The sequence below is a fragment of the Ictidomys tridecemlineatus genome, chromosome X (assembly GCF_052094955.1).
Source record: "Ictidomys tridecemlineatus isolate mIctTri1 chromosome X, mIctTri1.hap1, whole genome shotgun sequence".
Classification (NCBI taxonomy): domain Eukaryota; kingdom Metazoa; phylum Chordata; class Mammalia; order Rodentia; family Sciuridae; genus Ictidomys; species Ictidomys tridecemlineatus.
Window position 1 is genome coordinate 70293318 of NC_135493.1, and position 16465 is coordinate 70309782.

The following is a 16465-nucleotide window of genomic DNA, read 5'->3' on the forward strand; positions in this document are numbered from 1 at the left end:
GCCATATTATCTCTGGAGTAGGCTACATATCATTTACTTAATTGCTTAAATGCACATGTTACAAAACTATCTTGAACACAATGCACCCAAGCCCTCAAATGCAATGTATTGCATGAACAACATAACAGCACAAAACGAAAATGAACACACTTAATCTTACAGTGTCAATTCAGACAATTTATACTGAGGCACCAGGGAAATACCTGGAGTTAGACCACGCAGGATAGTTATCTGGCTCAGCCATTAATATGTTCATCTCAAAGAAATTATTTGCCTGTGTGTTTATCCCTCTGAAAAAAAGAGAAAATCTCATCATCTGAAAACAAGAATTTATTCTTGTTATGTTGGGCTTAATATTAAAAAAAAATCCAAAACATAAAGAGGCTAATGGTTGCGAAAGAACCTCCTGCACGATGAAAAAAACAAGTCTACATGTATCAACACTTTCACATTATATATATATATATATATATATATATATATATATATATATATATTTTTTTTTTTTTTTTTCTTATCACAGCACTAGCTGGATTTTTCTTTAGATCTCACTAGGCATGAGATTAGGCGCCAGGAGTGTTCTGGGCAACCAAAAAAAAAAAAAAAAACCTTTACATTGCTCTTTTGGTGGGCAGGGGTCATGCCTCAGAGAGTAAGTGGCGGAGGGGGAGGAGAGGAACGCAACAACTGATTTGAACCTGAATTTGGGGAGACAGTGATTGCAAACTGAGTGCCATCTTGAAGCTTTCCCCACTGCGTGAGAAGCGAAGGTGGGGGAGGTGATACTGAGCCCTCAGCCCTGAACAGTCCTCCCCCGCTATCCCCTCCTCCCCAACCCCCGCTGCACTCTGAACCAATCGGCTTGAGCGCCGCCCTCTTCCTCCCTCTATGTGGAATCCTATAAATTGGTTATCTGGGGGCTTTGGAGCCGTCTACCAGTGTCTGGCTGCTGGTGAGCTGGTGCTGTCTCGCCTGGGCCCTTGATTGGCTAGCTTTTGCTAACTCTCCGGGAATCCCACGTGCAGACGCTGCAGTTCTTAAGAGGAAGGCGACTTCGAAAGAATACCAAGCAGTGCAGAAAAGCTTGGTTCCAGAAACAATCGGAGGATCGGGAGCGGAATCGCGGACCCATAAAGAGGTAGGGCGCTCTGCACTTGCGGTGCTGAAGCCTGGCGGGCTAGAGACTGAGGGTTGTGCCAGGTTGGTAGTGGGGCTGCAAGCCTTGGTGTAGATGGGGGGAAGGAATGGATCTTGTTGGTAGGAATGTGGGTAGATTGAGCCCTGTAGCCTCCTGGCGCGCTGGGAGGGCTGAGTGAAGGCTCTGGCTTCTAGACTATTGAAAGGTGTAGAGCTAGTTTTTCTTATACAAATGTCTGCATTCTGGCTCTGGAATTCAGAATCTTTGCCCTCAGACACTACAAATAACTGATTGCAGTTTGCAAATGTAAGCAGCTCTGACTCCAGCTACTGGTTTTTGGTGGCAGAATGAAGGTCCTACATTGTCTGTTGGGGACAGAGGGCTTGGAGTTTTCGGAAGAGTCCTGGGCCTGTAGGGGTTTCTTTCTGCCTGTCAGGGCTAGGCGAATGACTCAAGATGTTAAGATGTAGCAAAATGGAAAGGTGGTTGGTAATTTCTCCAGGGCTCTTGGCCTCTTATCGGGTCTGGAGAAGACCGTCTAGGTTCTTTCAAAGAGGAAATGTAGAACCAAGGGAAGATGCTGGTTGTTTTATGATTTCGGAACAATTTGAGGAACGTGGGTGAAAGTACAGATCCAGAATTACCTGGGGGTAAATTTTGGCTGTAGGAGAAATGCAGGACGCCCTTTGGTTGTCTAGGGAAAATAGCCTCTCTTGGCCCTGTTTGTGGTAAATTTAATGTGCGTGGCAGACAGCGCAACATTGCCGCATTGAACACCAGGGGGGAACCTGGGTGCTGGAAAGATGTGTGTGCTCCCTCCCTGACTTGGGTAAATACTAGGTGAGGCTGCAAAATTTTCTGTTCAACGGAGATTTTAAGATATTTCCAAAACTCCTAGGCAGAAGTTGGGGTGAAGCAAAATTATGAGGTGTTTCCACCCCAAATTTAGTTAATTTTAAGTTATGCAGAGATAACTGAGGGGGGAGGGACTGCCACACAAACGTATAGAAAGCTGAGGCTTATGGTTCTCCTGCACTCTCCAGAGGAAATCCAGAACATATGGGGGGAAATAATTGGTGATTTTCATCTTTCTGGGGGAAATCTGGTGAATGTGGAAGATGCATGGTGTTTCCATACTTTCTAGCAGGAATATAAGTTGCAAGGGGAAAATGGAATTCTTGCACTGTTGGGAGGAAAAAAAATGGGTTTTAAAGAAGAAATCCGCAGTGCTTGTGTACTAATAAGGGAAAATTAAATGTGCAAACAAAGATTAACTATGCCCCTGTGCTACCTAGGGAGAACTCAAGTGCGTCAGTGCTTCTGCGCATAGGAGTTTTGGAGTGTTTATTCATTCCTTCTAGAAGATTCGGGGTGCTGGGGAAATGAGGAATCCATTCAGGAAGCTCAAAGGCTCACTTGGAGACTATTTTCTACCTATGGACAGTCAAACACACACACACACACACACACACACACACACACACAGGAAATTTCTAGAAATTTAACCAAACCCCACGTCTCAAAGTTTTCAAGAAATAAGATTGTTTTCCCCTCTTTCCCTTCTTCCTCATGTTTTGCCACCTCTATTTTCCTGTGTTGTTTCTTTTTTTAAGGAGAAAATGTGAACCATGGAAAATATTGATCACATCATTTAAACAAAAGTTGTTTTGTGCTTCTGACTTAAAAACATGTTGTTTTACACGACTGATAGCACAGTCATAGATAGATTTCAAAAGACCCCCTTTTCCTAAACTGTTTCTTTTCCCCATTCCACCTATCACTTCTCATTTCTGGATTCTATGCTCCCACTGACTTGAGGGCTCCACCACTGCTTGAGTGTCCCCACCGGCAGCAGGTCAGGGGGAAAAAAATCCCGAATGTCAATATGAGTTGGGGAGGAGGGTGCATGAAGTAAGGAATGAAAGAATGTAAATAGGGGATATATGTTAACTACCTGTTTGGTTGTATTGGGCACACTCATTTCTGTGGGGTTAATATTTGATAAATGTGCCCACCAGTCCCCAAATTCTAATGCTCCATCTGGTCCAGCCCCCAAACTGCCTGTGCCTTGATGGGAAAGACCAGAGCCCCAGTTACACAGTTGGCATCTGGAAAATTCACTCGCCCTCATTTCTGCGAGAGCCACCCATGCCCCCCTCTGCGTTGCGGACCCAGACAGCATCTCGTGGTAGAGGCAAAGTCTCGCGCAAAGCTCTGCCTGCCCGCTCGGGGCCCCGCCCCTCTCTGGCGAGGGTCATTGCCCAGTCCCTCTGGCGCCCGGGAGTGCGCACGCCACCTTAGCTGCAGCAGTCCACTGTGGTGCGCAGAGCCCCAGAGACACACTCCTCTGGCTGTGAAGCACTCCAGGTTCGAAGAAGGGGGCAGCAGCGAGCCATCGCCTCCCCTTTCTCCCTGACCGGCAAACTGAGGCTGGAAGGTTCCTGGCTTTTTTAGTCATTTGGCTAAAGCTCTCTAAGGTAAGTCTTCACGTTTGCAGGAAAGGCGGGAGAAATCTGCGAGGGAGCCGCCGCCGCTGCGACTGGCACCAGGTAAACAGACTGGTAGGCAGACTAAGAACCCTCCACCTTTACATTTACCTTTGGGTAAGACTGCCCACCCAGTGGAAGGGGCTCAGGTCAAAGGCAGCTCCAGGTCCACCTGGCGCTCGCAATTCCAGAGGCTTCATTTCTTCCAAAGGTTAACTGGGTGTGCTAAATCACGAATCTCTAGAAATTCTCTCCTATTTTTGTCTGTCATGGTCAGCAGGGATCTGGCATTCCTGAAAAGTCGGGATGTATGCCTATGCCCCCAAGCCGGCTTGACAGCCCATTCTCCCATTCCCTACACCCTATTAGTGTCCTCGTAGAGTCTAGAGGCGGCTTCTGGCTGCTTCTCCAGCCCTTGAGCTTTCACAATTAAAACAAAAATTTTTCCCACCGAAGTACATACAAACTGTTAGCTTGCACCAGCTACCGAGGTCTCCAAAAGCCAGTGGTCAGCCCTGGAGCTGGAGCCTTTACGTCTTCTCCTCATCCCCTCCCACACCCGGGTCTCCTCAGCCCCCTCCCCACTTCGCTCGCTAGTGCCGCGGTGGGCTGGAAAGGACTTGCGTCTGAGCTAAGGCTCTTGGCATCGAAGCCGCTTCCTCACTAGAATCACTTGCTCGGTAACTGGGGAGAGGGCTCTAGCCTGAGATGGGGATTAATCCGTCTTCAGTATTCCTCCTGCCCACGAGACATAAAAGAACAAATCTCTGTAATTAGAACTCCCTCCCACCTCGCTCATAGCCTGGCTTTGCGGGAGGTGGGTGGGTGGGTACAAGCCGGTGGATCCCTGCAAACGCAGCGTTAGGAGGTCTTTTGGTGACGTGGTTTCTTTAAAGTCCCGCCCTCCTGAAATTTGGGGAAGGGGCTGCGAGTGAGCACTCTCCACTGCCCTCTTCTGCCTATTTGGCTAAAGAGAAGCCCTAATGCAGAGAAGCGAATCCTCACCAACTAGGTGAACTGAAGTTCAGGAGCCTTGTCTCCACCTGGGGATCTGGAAAAACGCCAGAAAATGTGCGGCGCTCCCTTTCCCAGCCCAGATTCCAAAGGAACACTGGAAAAGGCTGAGGCTCAAACCTTTATGGACCTTGGTTACCTTTGATGCAGCGCTGGGGCTGCTGTCGCTCAGAGATGCGACACAACCGCAGCCCCTGGCATGGGGGTAATTCAGGTGGTAAGGGGAAGGGTCCACAGAAGAGGATGCACCCCTCCTTGCTGTCTATTATTGTTCTTCCCTAGTGTACAGCGAAAATACCAAACCACAACTTCATCCTCAGACCTTCCAAGACTTGGACATTTGGAAGAGTGTCTTAGCTTTGAATTTGAGTTGTTATCTTTTATCTTCACCTTGGGTATTAAAGGGTCTTTTTGGTGAGGTGGGGGGATGGGCAGAGCTTTAATTGGAACACTTGTGTGATTGTGATCCTTTCTCCCCCCTCCCCCCGCAAAAAAAAAAAATAGATGAAACAGTCTTCACCAGAGAATCTAGCACAATTTCTGGCACTACACAGCAAGCAATAATTCCTCCCCCCAGCCCCCTCCCACTACACACAGACTTAGTGACACCTGCGGTGAGATGTTTCAATCAGAAATGGTGGCATTTTGCAACATAAAGGAGGACTAAGCCTGGTGTGATTTAATTTGGCCCTGAGGGACCACAGATCCCAGCCCTAGGAGCTGACTAATCCAGTTGTCCTCATCACATTTATTTTTGGGGAGGGAGCAGGTAGAGGTGGAAAACAGAGAGATAAATCAAGGAAAATCTTTAACTCCTTTTCCTGTAGTGTAGAATGTAAAACATCACCACACTAATGTACACCACACAAACTAACCAGATAGAAACATGCAACCCACACACTACAATAGCATGTATGTCAGAGAAACCACATAATTACAGCACGCAAGCATAGCACACAAAGCATACACTATATTAGATAAATATACAACATACAAATCTACATTGTGCAAAACACAACAAATTTTGTGCTCCACACAAGTCCACACAGCAAATATAGCACAACTTCCAAACACAAATCACTCAAAACACATGTATCACAAATATACACACACAAACCCCATGAACAGACTCTACCACACAGACACTCCACATATACTCACACAAAAAATATTCCCTTTGCTTCCTTTCAAAATGAGCTTATAGGTTTAAAAACAACAAAAAGGATAGTCAAAGTGGCTCATGCCTACAATTCCAGCAGCTTGGGAGGCTGAGGCAGGAGGATCACAAGTTCAAAGGCAACCTCAGCAATTTAGTGAGACCCTAAGCAACTCTGAGACCCTCTCTCAAAATAAAATAAAATAAAATGAATAAATGGGCTGGGGATGTGGTTCAGTGGTAAAGTTCCTCTGGGTTCAATCCCTGGGGGGGAAAATGTAGGTAGCCATAGAGAGAAAATGATAGACTGAGTGATTTTCCACAGTTTAGGAGATGATCACAGTGATGGGGGGATGTCAAGAAAAGAAACCAATAGGATTATGATGAAACTTTTATATCAGTAGTATATATTTTTCTGCATATTCCCAAAATGTTAGTTTGATCTTCACCACCAGATTATGAGGTAAATAACATTTCAAGTCCAATTAGGGAAGTTAAGGCACAGAAGTTGACACACAGTGATTGCACGTATCTATGGAGTACAGTATACCACTTCAGTACATGTATATGATGGGTCATTATCAGGGCAAGGTAATTTGCATATACATAACCTCAGACATTTATAAGTTTTCTTGTTTTGGGAACATTCAAGATTCTTTGTATTGACTTTTTTGAAATATGCAATTAGTTGTTGTGAATCATAGTTATCCTACTGAGAGTACAGAAAATTTATTTGCCAACAGGTATGCTGCAGGTTAGTGACAGCAGGGAGGTGGGGTGGAAGTTAAAAACAAAGGTTTTTAAAATTCTGTAATACTCTGAAAACAGCTCTCCCACACACATACAAACATACATATTACTTACCACATTCTTTATTAACTAGCTACCACCTCCTGGAGTTAAAGATTGGTCATCTATTTAAAAACCCATTTCTTCTGGCTTGATTTTTTATTTATGTCCCCTAGCACAAGAAAGAGCATCTTAGAACTGACCTTTCTTTTCATAACACAAGGTAGAAAGGTCCTGTGCCCTACTCCAGGATGCCTGTAGGGCCAGAAACCAGAGTTATCTAGCCTACTAGGCCCTGATACCCCAACTCTCATAAGGAATTCAGTTAGTAACTAATTAATTAATTAATGTAATATACATTAGATGCAGTAACCTTTCTAGGGTAGACTAGGGCATGCTTGGTGAACTGCATGGTGATGAGAATCCCTTTTTTTGTGTGTGTGTGTGGGGGGGTCAGGTAATCAAACCCAGGGTATAGGGAGCTCTTACACTAAGCTATACTTCCAAGAATATAGAATTGTGTGTCTTCCAGCATTACAACAAAATATAGATCTGATTCTACTCTCTTTCAAACTTCTCTAATTCAGTTTTTATGGATAGCTTTCTTTTCTCAACACCTAATGCACTTAAATAATCTGCATTTCACTCTTAATATAGTGTATATTTTTTCCAGCTTGGATCATTATTTAATTATTTGGTTTCAGATTTGTCTCTATGACTTGGCTGTAAGCAACTTCTTTTTTCATCAGATAGCTGGCCTAGACAAATATCAGGGATTTCTGGACAAGCTTGCTGATGGATTGATTGATTGTGAACTTATATAGGTAGATTTTGATGTAATGAAATGAGTCATGTCTCCAAAGAATTAAATTAGAAAAGAGACAGTGTGTAGGAATTAACTGGATGCATTTGCTCAGTATTGCCTGGCCAGGGAGTAACACATAGTAGATCCTATATATACTGCCTAATGCACAGTTGAGTATTTTAAAAATCACAACCTGCTGTTTGGGGCTAAGTTTATAATGGAAGAGAGTGGAGATTAAGATGGCTTTAACCCAAAAGCACTAGAAATGAATTAATGCATACTATTTCCAACTTAAATGATTTAAATTAGTGATGGCAGTATTCATTGGGATGGTGTATGCAAATTGGTTGTTACCTTGTTACAGTGGTGTTTTTCTGAGTGTCATTCTCATTGACTGATGAAATATTGTCTCTGGCTCTACCTGGAGCAGGAAAGAAATCACTTTAATTTTTCATATAGGTGTACCTTTCTGGAAATCCATTTTTAAAAATATAGAGCTAAGAAAAACTGGATCAAATTAAATTAGAATGATGATTATTTGCTTTTAAAAATGATTTGCTACAAGGTTCCTTTGGCAATTTCCACTGCTATTTGAAGATTACTTAGAAATTAAGATAAATACTTCAGAGATGAAATTATAGGTAAAAAATGTTTGAAATTCTTAAATATTCAGTACACACAGAATGTGAATGCACTTCACTGTATTTCTTGAATTCAACACTTTTCTCCACTCTTCTGCTACCCTACAACCTGATCTGGAGACTGAAAACAGGCACCTAAGGACAGCATAGGGTCCTGAGCCTGCTTATAGATAGCTGATCTTTTCTCACAATAACAGATAAACTTCACTCTCAGTCAGATTTGAGCCTATAAAGACAGTATAAAATATGTATTATTTTATACTGTCTTTATCCTTTATTTTCTCTAAACTTATTTGAGAGAGAAACCTTGGTTATCATTTGCCCCATTACACAATAATAATTGAAAATAAATCAAATATGCTTTTAATATACTTGATTGATATTGCCCACAAATGACCAGAAATTTCATACTTACTGAAGGAAATGAGGATGGGGAGTAATAACTGAGCCCTATGGGTAAATAATTGCTCTCATTGGCTCCATAGGACTCTTTCATCCTAGTGAAGTGAATTGATCAGCAGGACTCCTGGCTTCCCTCCTCCTATAGGAGAAGTGAAGACCTGGTTCCTGAGGATCCCACTTTTTATAACAAATTTTGAAAAGCTAACCCATTCTTCTGTGAAACAGTGATGTCTGTGATTCTTCAAATCTAAGGTGGAGCCAGGCACATTGGTGCACACCTGTAATCCCAGAGGCTCAGGAGGCTAAGGCAGGAGGATTGCGAGTTCAGAGCCAGCCTCAGCAATTTAGGGAGGTCCTATGTAACTCAGCAAGACCCTGTCTCCAAATAAAATATATAAAAGGCTGGACAAACCCCCCAAAAAACAAAGTCCGACTCATTTCTTTGATGTGTGGATGCTAACTCAAAATAAGGGGGCGAGTACATAAGAATAGAAGTACTTTGGATTAGACAAAGGTGAATGAAGGTAAGGAAGGGGGAATGGGAATAGGAAAGATAGTAGAATGCATCAGACATTACTATCCAATGTGCATATATGATTACACAACCAATGTAATTCTACATCATGTACAACCAGAAAAATGAGAAGTTATACTTCATATATGTGTAATATGTCAAAATACATTCTACTATAATGTATGACTAATCAGAAAAAAATAAAAAAAAATTTAAAAAGATGACATTCATAGTTGGTTCTGGTAAAATTAGTTTCCATGCATGGTTTTTAAGAGTGGTTTAGTTTATCAAATTTTGTTAGTCTTTCAAAAGTAACAGTAATAAAATGCAATTAGTTTTCTATTTAAAAAATTAAAAAAAAAATTAAAAACAGACTGGGGATGTGGCTTAGTGGTTGAGCAACCCTGGGTTCAATTCCCAGTATATATAATATATAGTGGATTTGGGAGTTTTCAGCCTTTGGAGAAGGTTCCTCATCTATCTCCTTTTTTATTCTCTAGGGGCCTGCTTAAATTGTCACCCCAAACAAAAATGAACTATTCATTTAATGGAAATGGGACATCCCCTTTTCAATTACAAATGGAACGTGCCGTTGATTGGCTCCACCAAAATTTCACTGAGGTTCCACCAATCGAAGATCAAAGCTGTAATCATACAGATCTAAATGGATCCAGTGTCTCCAGCCCAGAATTGGAAGGGCCAACAGGAATGGGCTGGAAATGGCTGGGGGGCAAACCCCACATTGCAGCGAAGATAATTCTGTCTGTGGCATATGCAGTCATCATAATGGTATCCCTCTTTGGCAACTCACTGGTGTGCCAAGTTTTCATCAAGCACAAGGAAATCAACAAATCAACAGGCCTTCTCATCTTCAATCTGGCGATATCTGACATTTTGATAATTCTGCTCAACAGTCCATTTGCTCTGGTGAGTGAGTATATAGGGTTGGTTTGGAGTGGAGATGTTGCTCCAATCCAGGGATGGATGATAGGACTAAGACGAAAAAGGGACATAAGCCTGCCTTAAGCCCCCATTCTAGAACCTACCTTCTCTGTAAGTCCTGAGGGGATTATCTGAGTGTATAACCAATCTCTATTTTGCTTCCCTCCTTCAGGCCCGATTCCTGAGTGGACAGTGGGTATTTGGCAGGATCATGTGCCATGTCAGTCGCTTTGCTCAGTACTGCTCCCTTCATGTTTCAACTTTAACACTGATGGCAGTTGCCATGGACCGACATCGGGTAAGACCTCTGGAGGGTCCTTGTTAATAAAAGGGAAGAAAATTGGCAGTGCCCACAGATTAGACACCTCTCAAAACTCCTCAGGATGGGGCCACTTTCACACTTCCTCCTCCTTCAATTGGATACCAATCAGAGTTCCAGTATTTTCAGAACCATAATATATTTTAATCTATTTTCCTTCTAAACTATTTTCAATCCAATCATGTTTTTACTGGAATAAGGTAAATAGTATTAATAGGAAAATTATGTATGTAGAGACTCTTCAGCATTTGCCCACACAAATGACATAGATCTTTTTGTTTCAGGTAATTCTGCATCCAACGAAACCAAGGCTAACACACTCCCAAAGCATACTGACTGTTGTTCTGATCTGGAGTCTTGCAGTGTTCCTTGCTCTTCCTCATGCAATCTATCAAAATCTGTTCTATGTCATCAGCAAGTAAGTCAGACTAGTTACTTAATGGTAATTTTGTCTTCCTCTTTCCAGACACACTGAGGAAATTGACTTTTGAAAAGTTTTTAACTGCATGTTTGTCCTCCTCCAATTTTCCTCAATAGTGGAAATGAAGCCTCAATATATCTCTAACTTTTATTAATTAAACCAATATGATGGGCCTCCAGGTTAGGGACATTGGTGGTTAGGAATCAGGTAAGTCTCAATTTGTTCTCTGTCTGGATCAAGACCTATAAGAGAGGATATTATAGCTCCATACCTTAATTTTTAAATTGAAGAAACTAAGAGCTATAAATAGGGAGCTGGGTGGGTTTACTTAAGGACATACTGTGGCAAAGCTGGGACTAGAACCTTAGCTTCCTGAGATCCATTTCACTGGTCTTGTTATCATAACCTCCATTATCTTCTGCTCCAGGGATGGAGTTGTCAGGAGCCACTGCCTTCCTGCGTTTCCAGGACCCAGCAAGCTAGTTGGAAAGTATGTGGATCTTGGGACATTTGGCTTGCTGTACATCCTGCCACTGCTGGTGATTGTTATAACATACTCTCACCTGGGGAAGAGGCTGTGGATCCAAAATTCTGTTGGTGATGCATCTGCTCGTCAACTTATGGCACACTACCAGAAGCGGAAGAAGAGCATCCGAATGCTGATTCTTATTGTAATGGTCTTTGCGATATGTTGGTTTCCTCTCAATTGCTACGTGGTTCTTATTTCCAGTGCAGATGTAGAAACTGAGAGTGTGCTTTTCTATGCCTTCCACTGGTTTGCCATGAGTAGTACGTGCTACAACCCTTTTATCTACTGCTGGCTCAACAGGAGCTTCCGTGCCAAACTTAGATCTATAGCATCTTGGTGCACAAAATATCTGTTGTGCAAGAGCTCCCAGGTTCAGCAGCAAGCACAAGTGCAGGAGAGTCATGAGCTCCAGGAACTCCAGGCATCTGCGCTGCCACAGGTGCCTGTGGCCATTCCAGAGCCTCAGGTATTAGAGGATCCCTGTGTGGCTACAGGGGAGGGGGATGCCCAAATTTCTGCCCAGATGGAAAAGGAAAATCCAAATGCCTCTGTGAGTCGAAGGCAGCGTTTTTCAATCCTGCGTCCTTTTTTCTGTATCCGTGTTCATTCAGTTAAAATCTAGATGGGTACCCATATACAAAGACCTCCTGATCCCTTGGAATTTTGTTCAAAATAGTACCTGGGCACATGTTTCTGATGCACCAGCTGAAAGCATCACTGAGGCCCTGGTCATGACCATTCCATGCTCCTCCAAGGGAAATTTGGCCCACCCATTTAGCCCAGGTCAGATGTTCATGTTCAATATTGTAACAACAAATCAGCTAGAGATGGAATAACCCTTAAGCCAGATGCAGAGACCTAGTGATTTAATATCATGGACTTTCCTACAGGTCCATCACCATTTCCCTTTTGTGGTTGATGATTCTGAGTCCTGGAATCAAAAGGGTATTCACACTATATCTGATGGGGTCTCTGCCACTATAGGGACAACTGCTATCACCACACATCCTATAGGAGTCTATTGACTCACCCAACTTACTTTGGAGATGGGAAGGGAAAGAGCTAGATTCTCTAATAATCATTTTGACTCTACTTTGATCAGTGATTACCATTAGTGGGTGGTGATAGAAAGATGGAGGAATTGAGAGTGAAAGAGGGAGTAAGTAAAGCATCACAGGAAAGACTAATAACCGGTTCTCAACAGTAGGAATGCCTTCTTTTTCTTCAGTGTACCCCTGAGCACCGGCTTAATATTCTCATACTTTTGCCTTCTAGCTCAACTTAACCTGAAGCAAAAGATCATTTTAAGGGAAAAGAAATACTGGCAAATGACTCCAGACATTTGTTTTCCTCATATTCTCAAATGCAACTCCCTAAACTCAGTCATTGCAGTTCTGGTTGTAGACTGCTTTCCTGGGTTTTAGATACCCCATCTTGTAATCCAGAATTGGGCTTTATCATCTGGAGGAACTCATTGGTATTTGTGTTTAATTAGTGCATACCTGCATATCTGGTTTCTTGTGAATTTTCCCATGCAAAGCCCCTATCCTAGTTGGCTATTATTAAGCTTATTCACAGCCATGCTCTTCTCCCAATATTTGCATGACAATTAAGTCAACTTTTCCAAATCCATTTACTCCCCACCAACTATAATCTGTTGCATCCTAAATTGGAATCAATACACAAACAGATGCGTGCGTGCACACACACTCACACATTTTTATATTCACACAAGTACCAGCTGTATATACTGCCTCTTGTGACCTCTCATGCTATCCTCTTGCCTGGTGCTCTCACTTTTTTCTACTTGTAATTTTCATGCTAACTGAGCCTGGATGTGATTTCATGCCTTAAAATGAAGTCTTGGAGGTTCTCAGATTGTGGCAATTTTTTGCCCTAGGAATCAGGGTTTTTGTTTTGTTTTGTCTTTATTTTTTATTTTTAATTTTAATTTTTTTTTACTGCTGGTGCTTCACTCACCCTTCCCCTAACTTTATTTTATGTTGTGTACTTCCCTGTGACAATTCTATAGATCCCTATCCTAAGGTCTTCTGTTGCTCTGTGCTAATTCTCTTCCAGTGCTAATTCTATGCTTCCACCCCAACTATCTCAAGTTTAAAGGTTCTAATTTTTTACCTTTCTCTCACACCCCCTTCAAGTCAACCACTTTAATGCATACCTTATATGCCCTGTCACACATTTTGTGAACTTTAACAATCTCCTTTCCTCATTTTACATTTCTGCTATGACACCCCCAGGCATTGTCGTACACATACATTCATAAGCACCCTCCTAAGGTACAAAACTGCTTCTCTCTCCTTCCAACATTTCACCCCGGTGCTCACTTTTCCATACCTGTTTGCTCTGGGTTGCTCACACCTAGGTTTTGGTTGCTGCCTTAACCAGAGGTTTACAACTCCTGGGCTGAGGCTCATCATCTCCTCAGTAAACAAGGTCTATATCCATTTCTGGTGCTTTGTTCCACTCTAGGTTCTAGTCCTTTCCTTATCTTTGAATACTTTCCTTCTTCCTGTCCTCCCTCTCTCTCTCTCTCTCTCTCTCTCTCTCTCTCTCTCTCTCTCTCTCTCTCTCTCACTTTTGTCTTTCTCACTGCTTTCTGCTTACCTCCTGAGTTGTTAACTTCCTCTGTAGTGTTTAGCTACATCTGATATTTCACTGTCCCTGTTCTATATTTTCCCTGTACAGACCTCCTTCTTTCAGCCACTGCCACCCACATGCACAAATTCACGTGCACGCATGCACCCAATCACATACCCGAACATTTATTTACTCTTTTTGCCACCAATTCTCGATATTTCTCTTGTCTTTGAAGCAGAATAAGGATGAGTAGCAAAACCAGGACACAGTGAGGAATCTTTGAAGAATGTGTGGCCTTTCATCAGCTGAGAAGTATCAGAAGTTCCATGAGAGGACACAACATTTGGACCTTTAAGGGAGCCTGTCTTTATGATGGCATTGATGACAAGGAACATGATCAATGTTTCTGTTTCATGCATCTTGTTTGTGACAGATCTTTCCTCCTTGCCCTTTAGAATACAAAATATCTCTGCCCTCCTAAATTATGTTGGCTTAGAACATCCATCAGAGGGCACCATGCACAAGGGTACTAAGAAGAGTGGCAGTTTCCTTGAGATCTCAGCATTCTTTAATGAGATTGTTCTTTCTAGCCAAACTGTTTGGTTCTATGTTCTTATAGATTAGTTACAGTTTAGTATCTGTTTATAAATGTAGGTAACAAACCATGGTCACAGTAAAGTCAAGCTATGAAGTGATTCCAATTTACTTGACACAGAGGACAGCTTTATTGAAGGCCACAAACTCTGCCCCAAATATGGGGCTTTTGCTGACCTAAAAGACTTAAACTGAGAGTGGATGGCCCAACACAACCTGTCCTTCCAACAGAAAGAAACCTGGTACATACTCAATTCCTATGATGGAAACAACATCTGTACAAGTAAAAGACTTGAGTTTTGATTTACATGTAGATGCAGGATAGTGTGAATAATGGAAAAATCCAGGAACTTAAGAATGATTAGAACAGGGTTTTTACTTGACTCAACCATTTGCATGATATTGGACAAGTCACTTGACCTTGATGTGACTCAGTTTCCTCATCTGTAAAATGAGGATAATAATACCTACCTACCTTACAGGGCTGTTGTGAGGGTTATCTGTGAAAACAGATGACACATTTGGAAGCGTTTTAACATCTTAACGCCTTCTCAAATGCAAGGTATTGTTATTATCATCACTGTTAATACTTTCACTTTCTTGTTATTACTATTGTACTCTTAATTATGAGTATGATTGTTGTTGTTAATACTAATGTAGTTATATTCCCCTCTACATGCTAAACTTTCTTTAGATCTTTTAGAGGGCAGTAGAGGTATTTAAGAACAGACTGCTTGAGATACCTCAATGGGGAAAAAAAAAGAAAAGCTTCCACTGCCTGCTTATATCATTGAAGGCAAAAACACTTGTAGACTTAGAAAGCCAGCTTGAGTAGGGAAACACTAGTTGAATGGTAGATTTCGAGACAATTGAATGAGAGAAGCACAGGCCAACTCATAGTCAAATGTATATTTTTGAGTTAACTCCTCTGGTGGGTTTTCCAGTATCTTAGCAGTGAAGACATCAGACAGGAAACAAACTTGAGATATATTAGGTGGTGACAATTAGAACATAAGTACAGAGATAGTACAAGAGCCCTATTCTGAATCCTCATTTCTTTTCTCAAAATCCCATTTACCTATGATTAAATTTAATTCTCTATAACTCTAGTGTATATTTATATTTATTGATGTTTTAGATGTAATAGTAAAATATCAGTTGTAACAGTGCTAAATTACGGTGCTCTTCTAAAGTGTGCTTCAAGCGTATTATGGTGTTAACATTTAACTATTTCTCTGTCAAAATAGCTCACAAAGAAACAAATAAAACAACAACAACAAACCCCAAACCTTCCATAATGCCCCCATAGTGTTATTTATGTATTCCTGCTTATGGGGAACACTGAGAAGCCCCAAAAGATTGAAATCTGATGGTGGACTTTTGGACAGTGTACTACCCTCAAATGCATATGAAGTAGGTTGTGCCTTCTGGAGAGCCTTTACCTGGACTTAAGAGACTGCTTCTGAAATCATATTCTACCTGACAACCAGCAAGTATGAAATGTGAAGTTCTAGTGCTCCAAGCCCAAACTCTCCCCAGTGATTCTCTTCAGAGGGGAGTAGATAGATGAAGGGACTGGAGTAGAATGACTGTGATTGTACTACGTCTGTTGCTTTTTGTACTTAAAGAGTATTTTGGCTAGGGTGACTTTTCAAGTGCTTCAAACTGTATCCCTTTGTGAATACTTTGTGACTGTGTATGTGTTCAATTAAAAATAAATAAAGTTTGCCTTTTAAGCTGAAGTGGATGGGAGTGATATATTTCATCAATGCAAACCTTCTCTGCTATTGCTAGCTACAAAAAGCAACTTGGTAGTTACTAACCTGACAAGAGATATACAGATTTTAGAAGAAATGGCCTGTGAATGACACTTGATTACCCTGAGCCTCTGATTGGAATTCTCAGATATTTGATGCTGAAAGAAACATGTGATGAATAAAAAGTGCTCTGGAGGCTGGGGGTTTCTCTTAAATGTCAAGCTCAGCAGAGGGTGACCTTCCAGGAGGTAGGAGCACTGAGTAGGGAATGCCCCAGGAAGGAAATGGGCAGGAGGATGTCTCAGAAGTTATAGTGTACTTATGAACCCTATTAATTATGACCATTTCTTGCCAGGGGAC

The 16465-nt window shown here is 41.9% G+C and overlaps 1 protein-coding gene across 1 annotated transcript; it reads left to right on the plus strand.

Annotated features, from left to right (window-relative positions):
• The first annotated feature begins 952 nt into the window (after window positions 1-952).
• On the plus strand, window positions 953-16090 carry LOC101977951 (G-protein coupled receptor 83-like). The gene is made up of 5 exons (XM_040282167.2): window positions 953-1138; window positions 9446-9872; window positions 10060-10185; window positions 10491-10624; window positions 11055-16090. The coding sequence occupies exons 2-5, from the start codon at window positions 9477-9479 to the stop codon at window positions 11776-11778; spliced, it is 1380 nt and encodes a 459-aa protein (XP_040138101.2). The 5' UTR covers window positions 953-1138; window positions 9446-9476; the 3' UTR covers window positions 11779-16090.
• The last annotated feature ends 375 nt before the right edge of the window (window positions 16091-16465 follow it).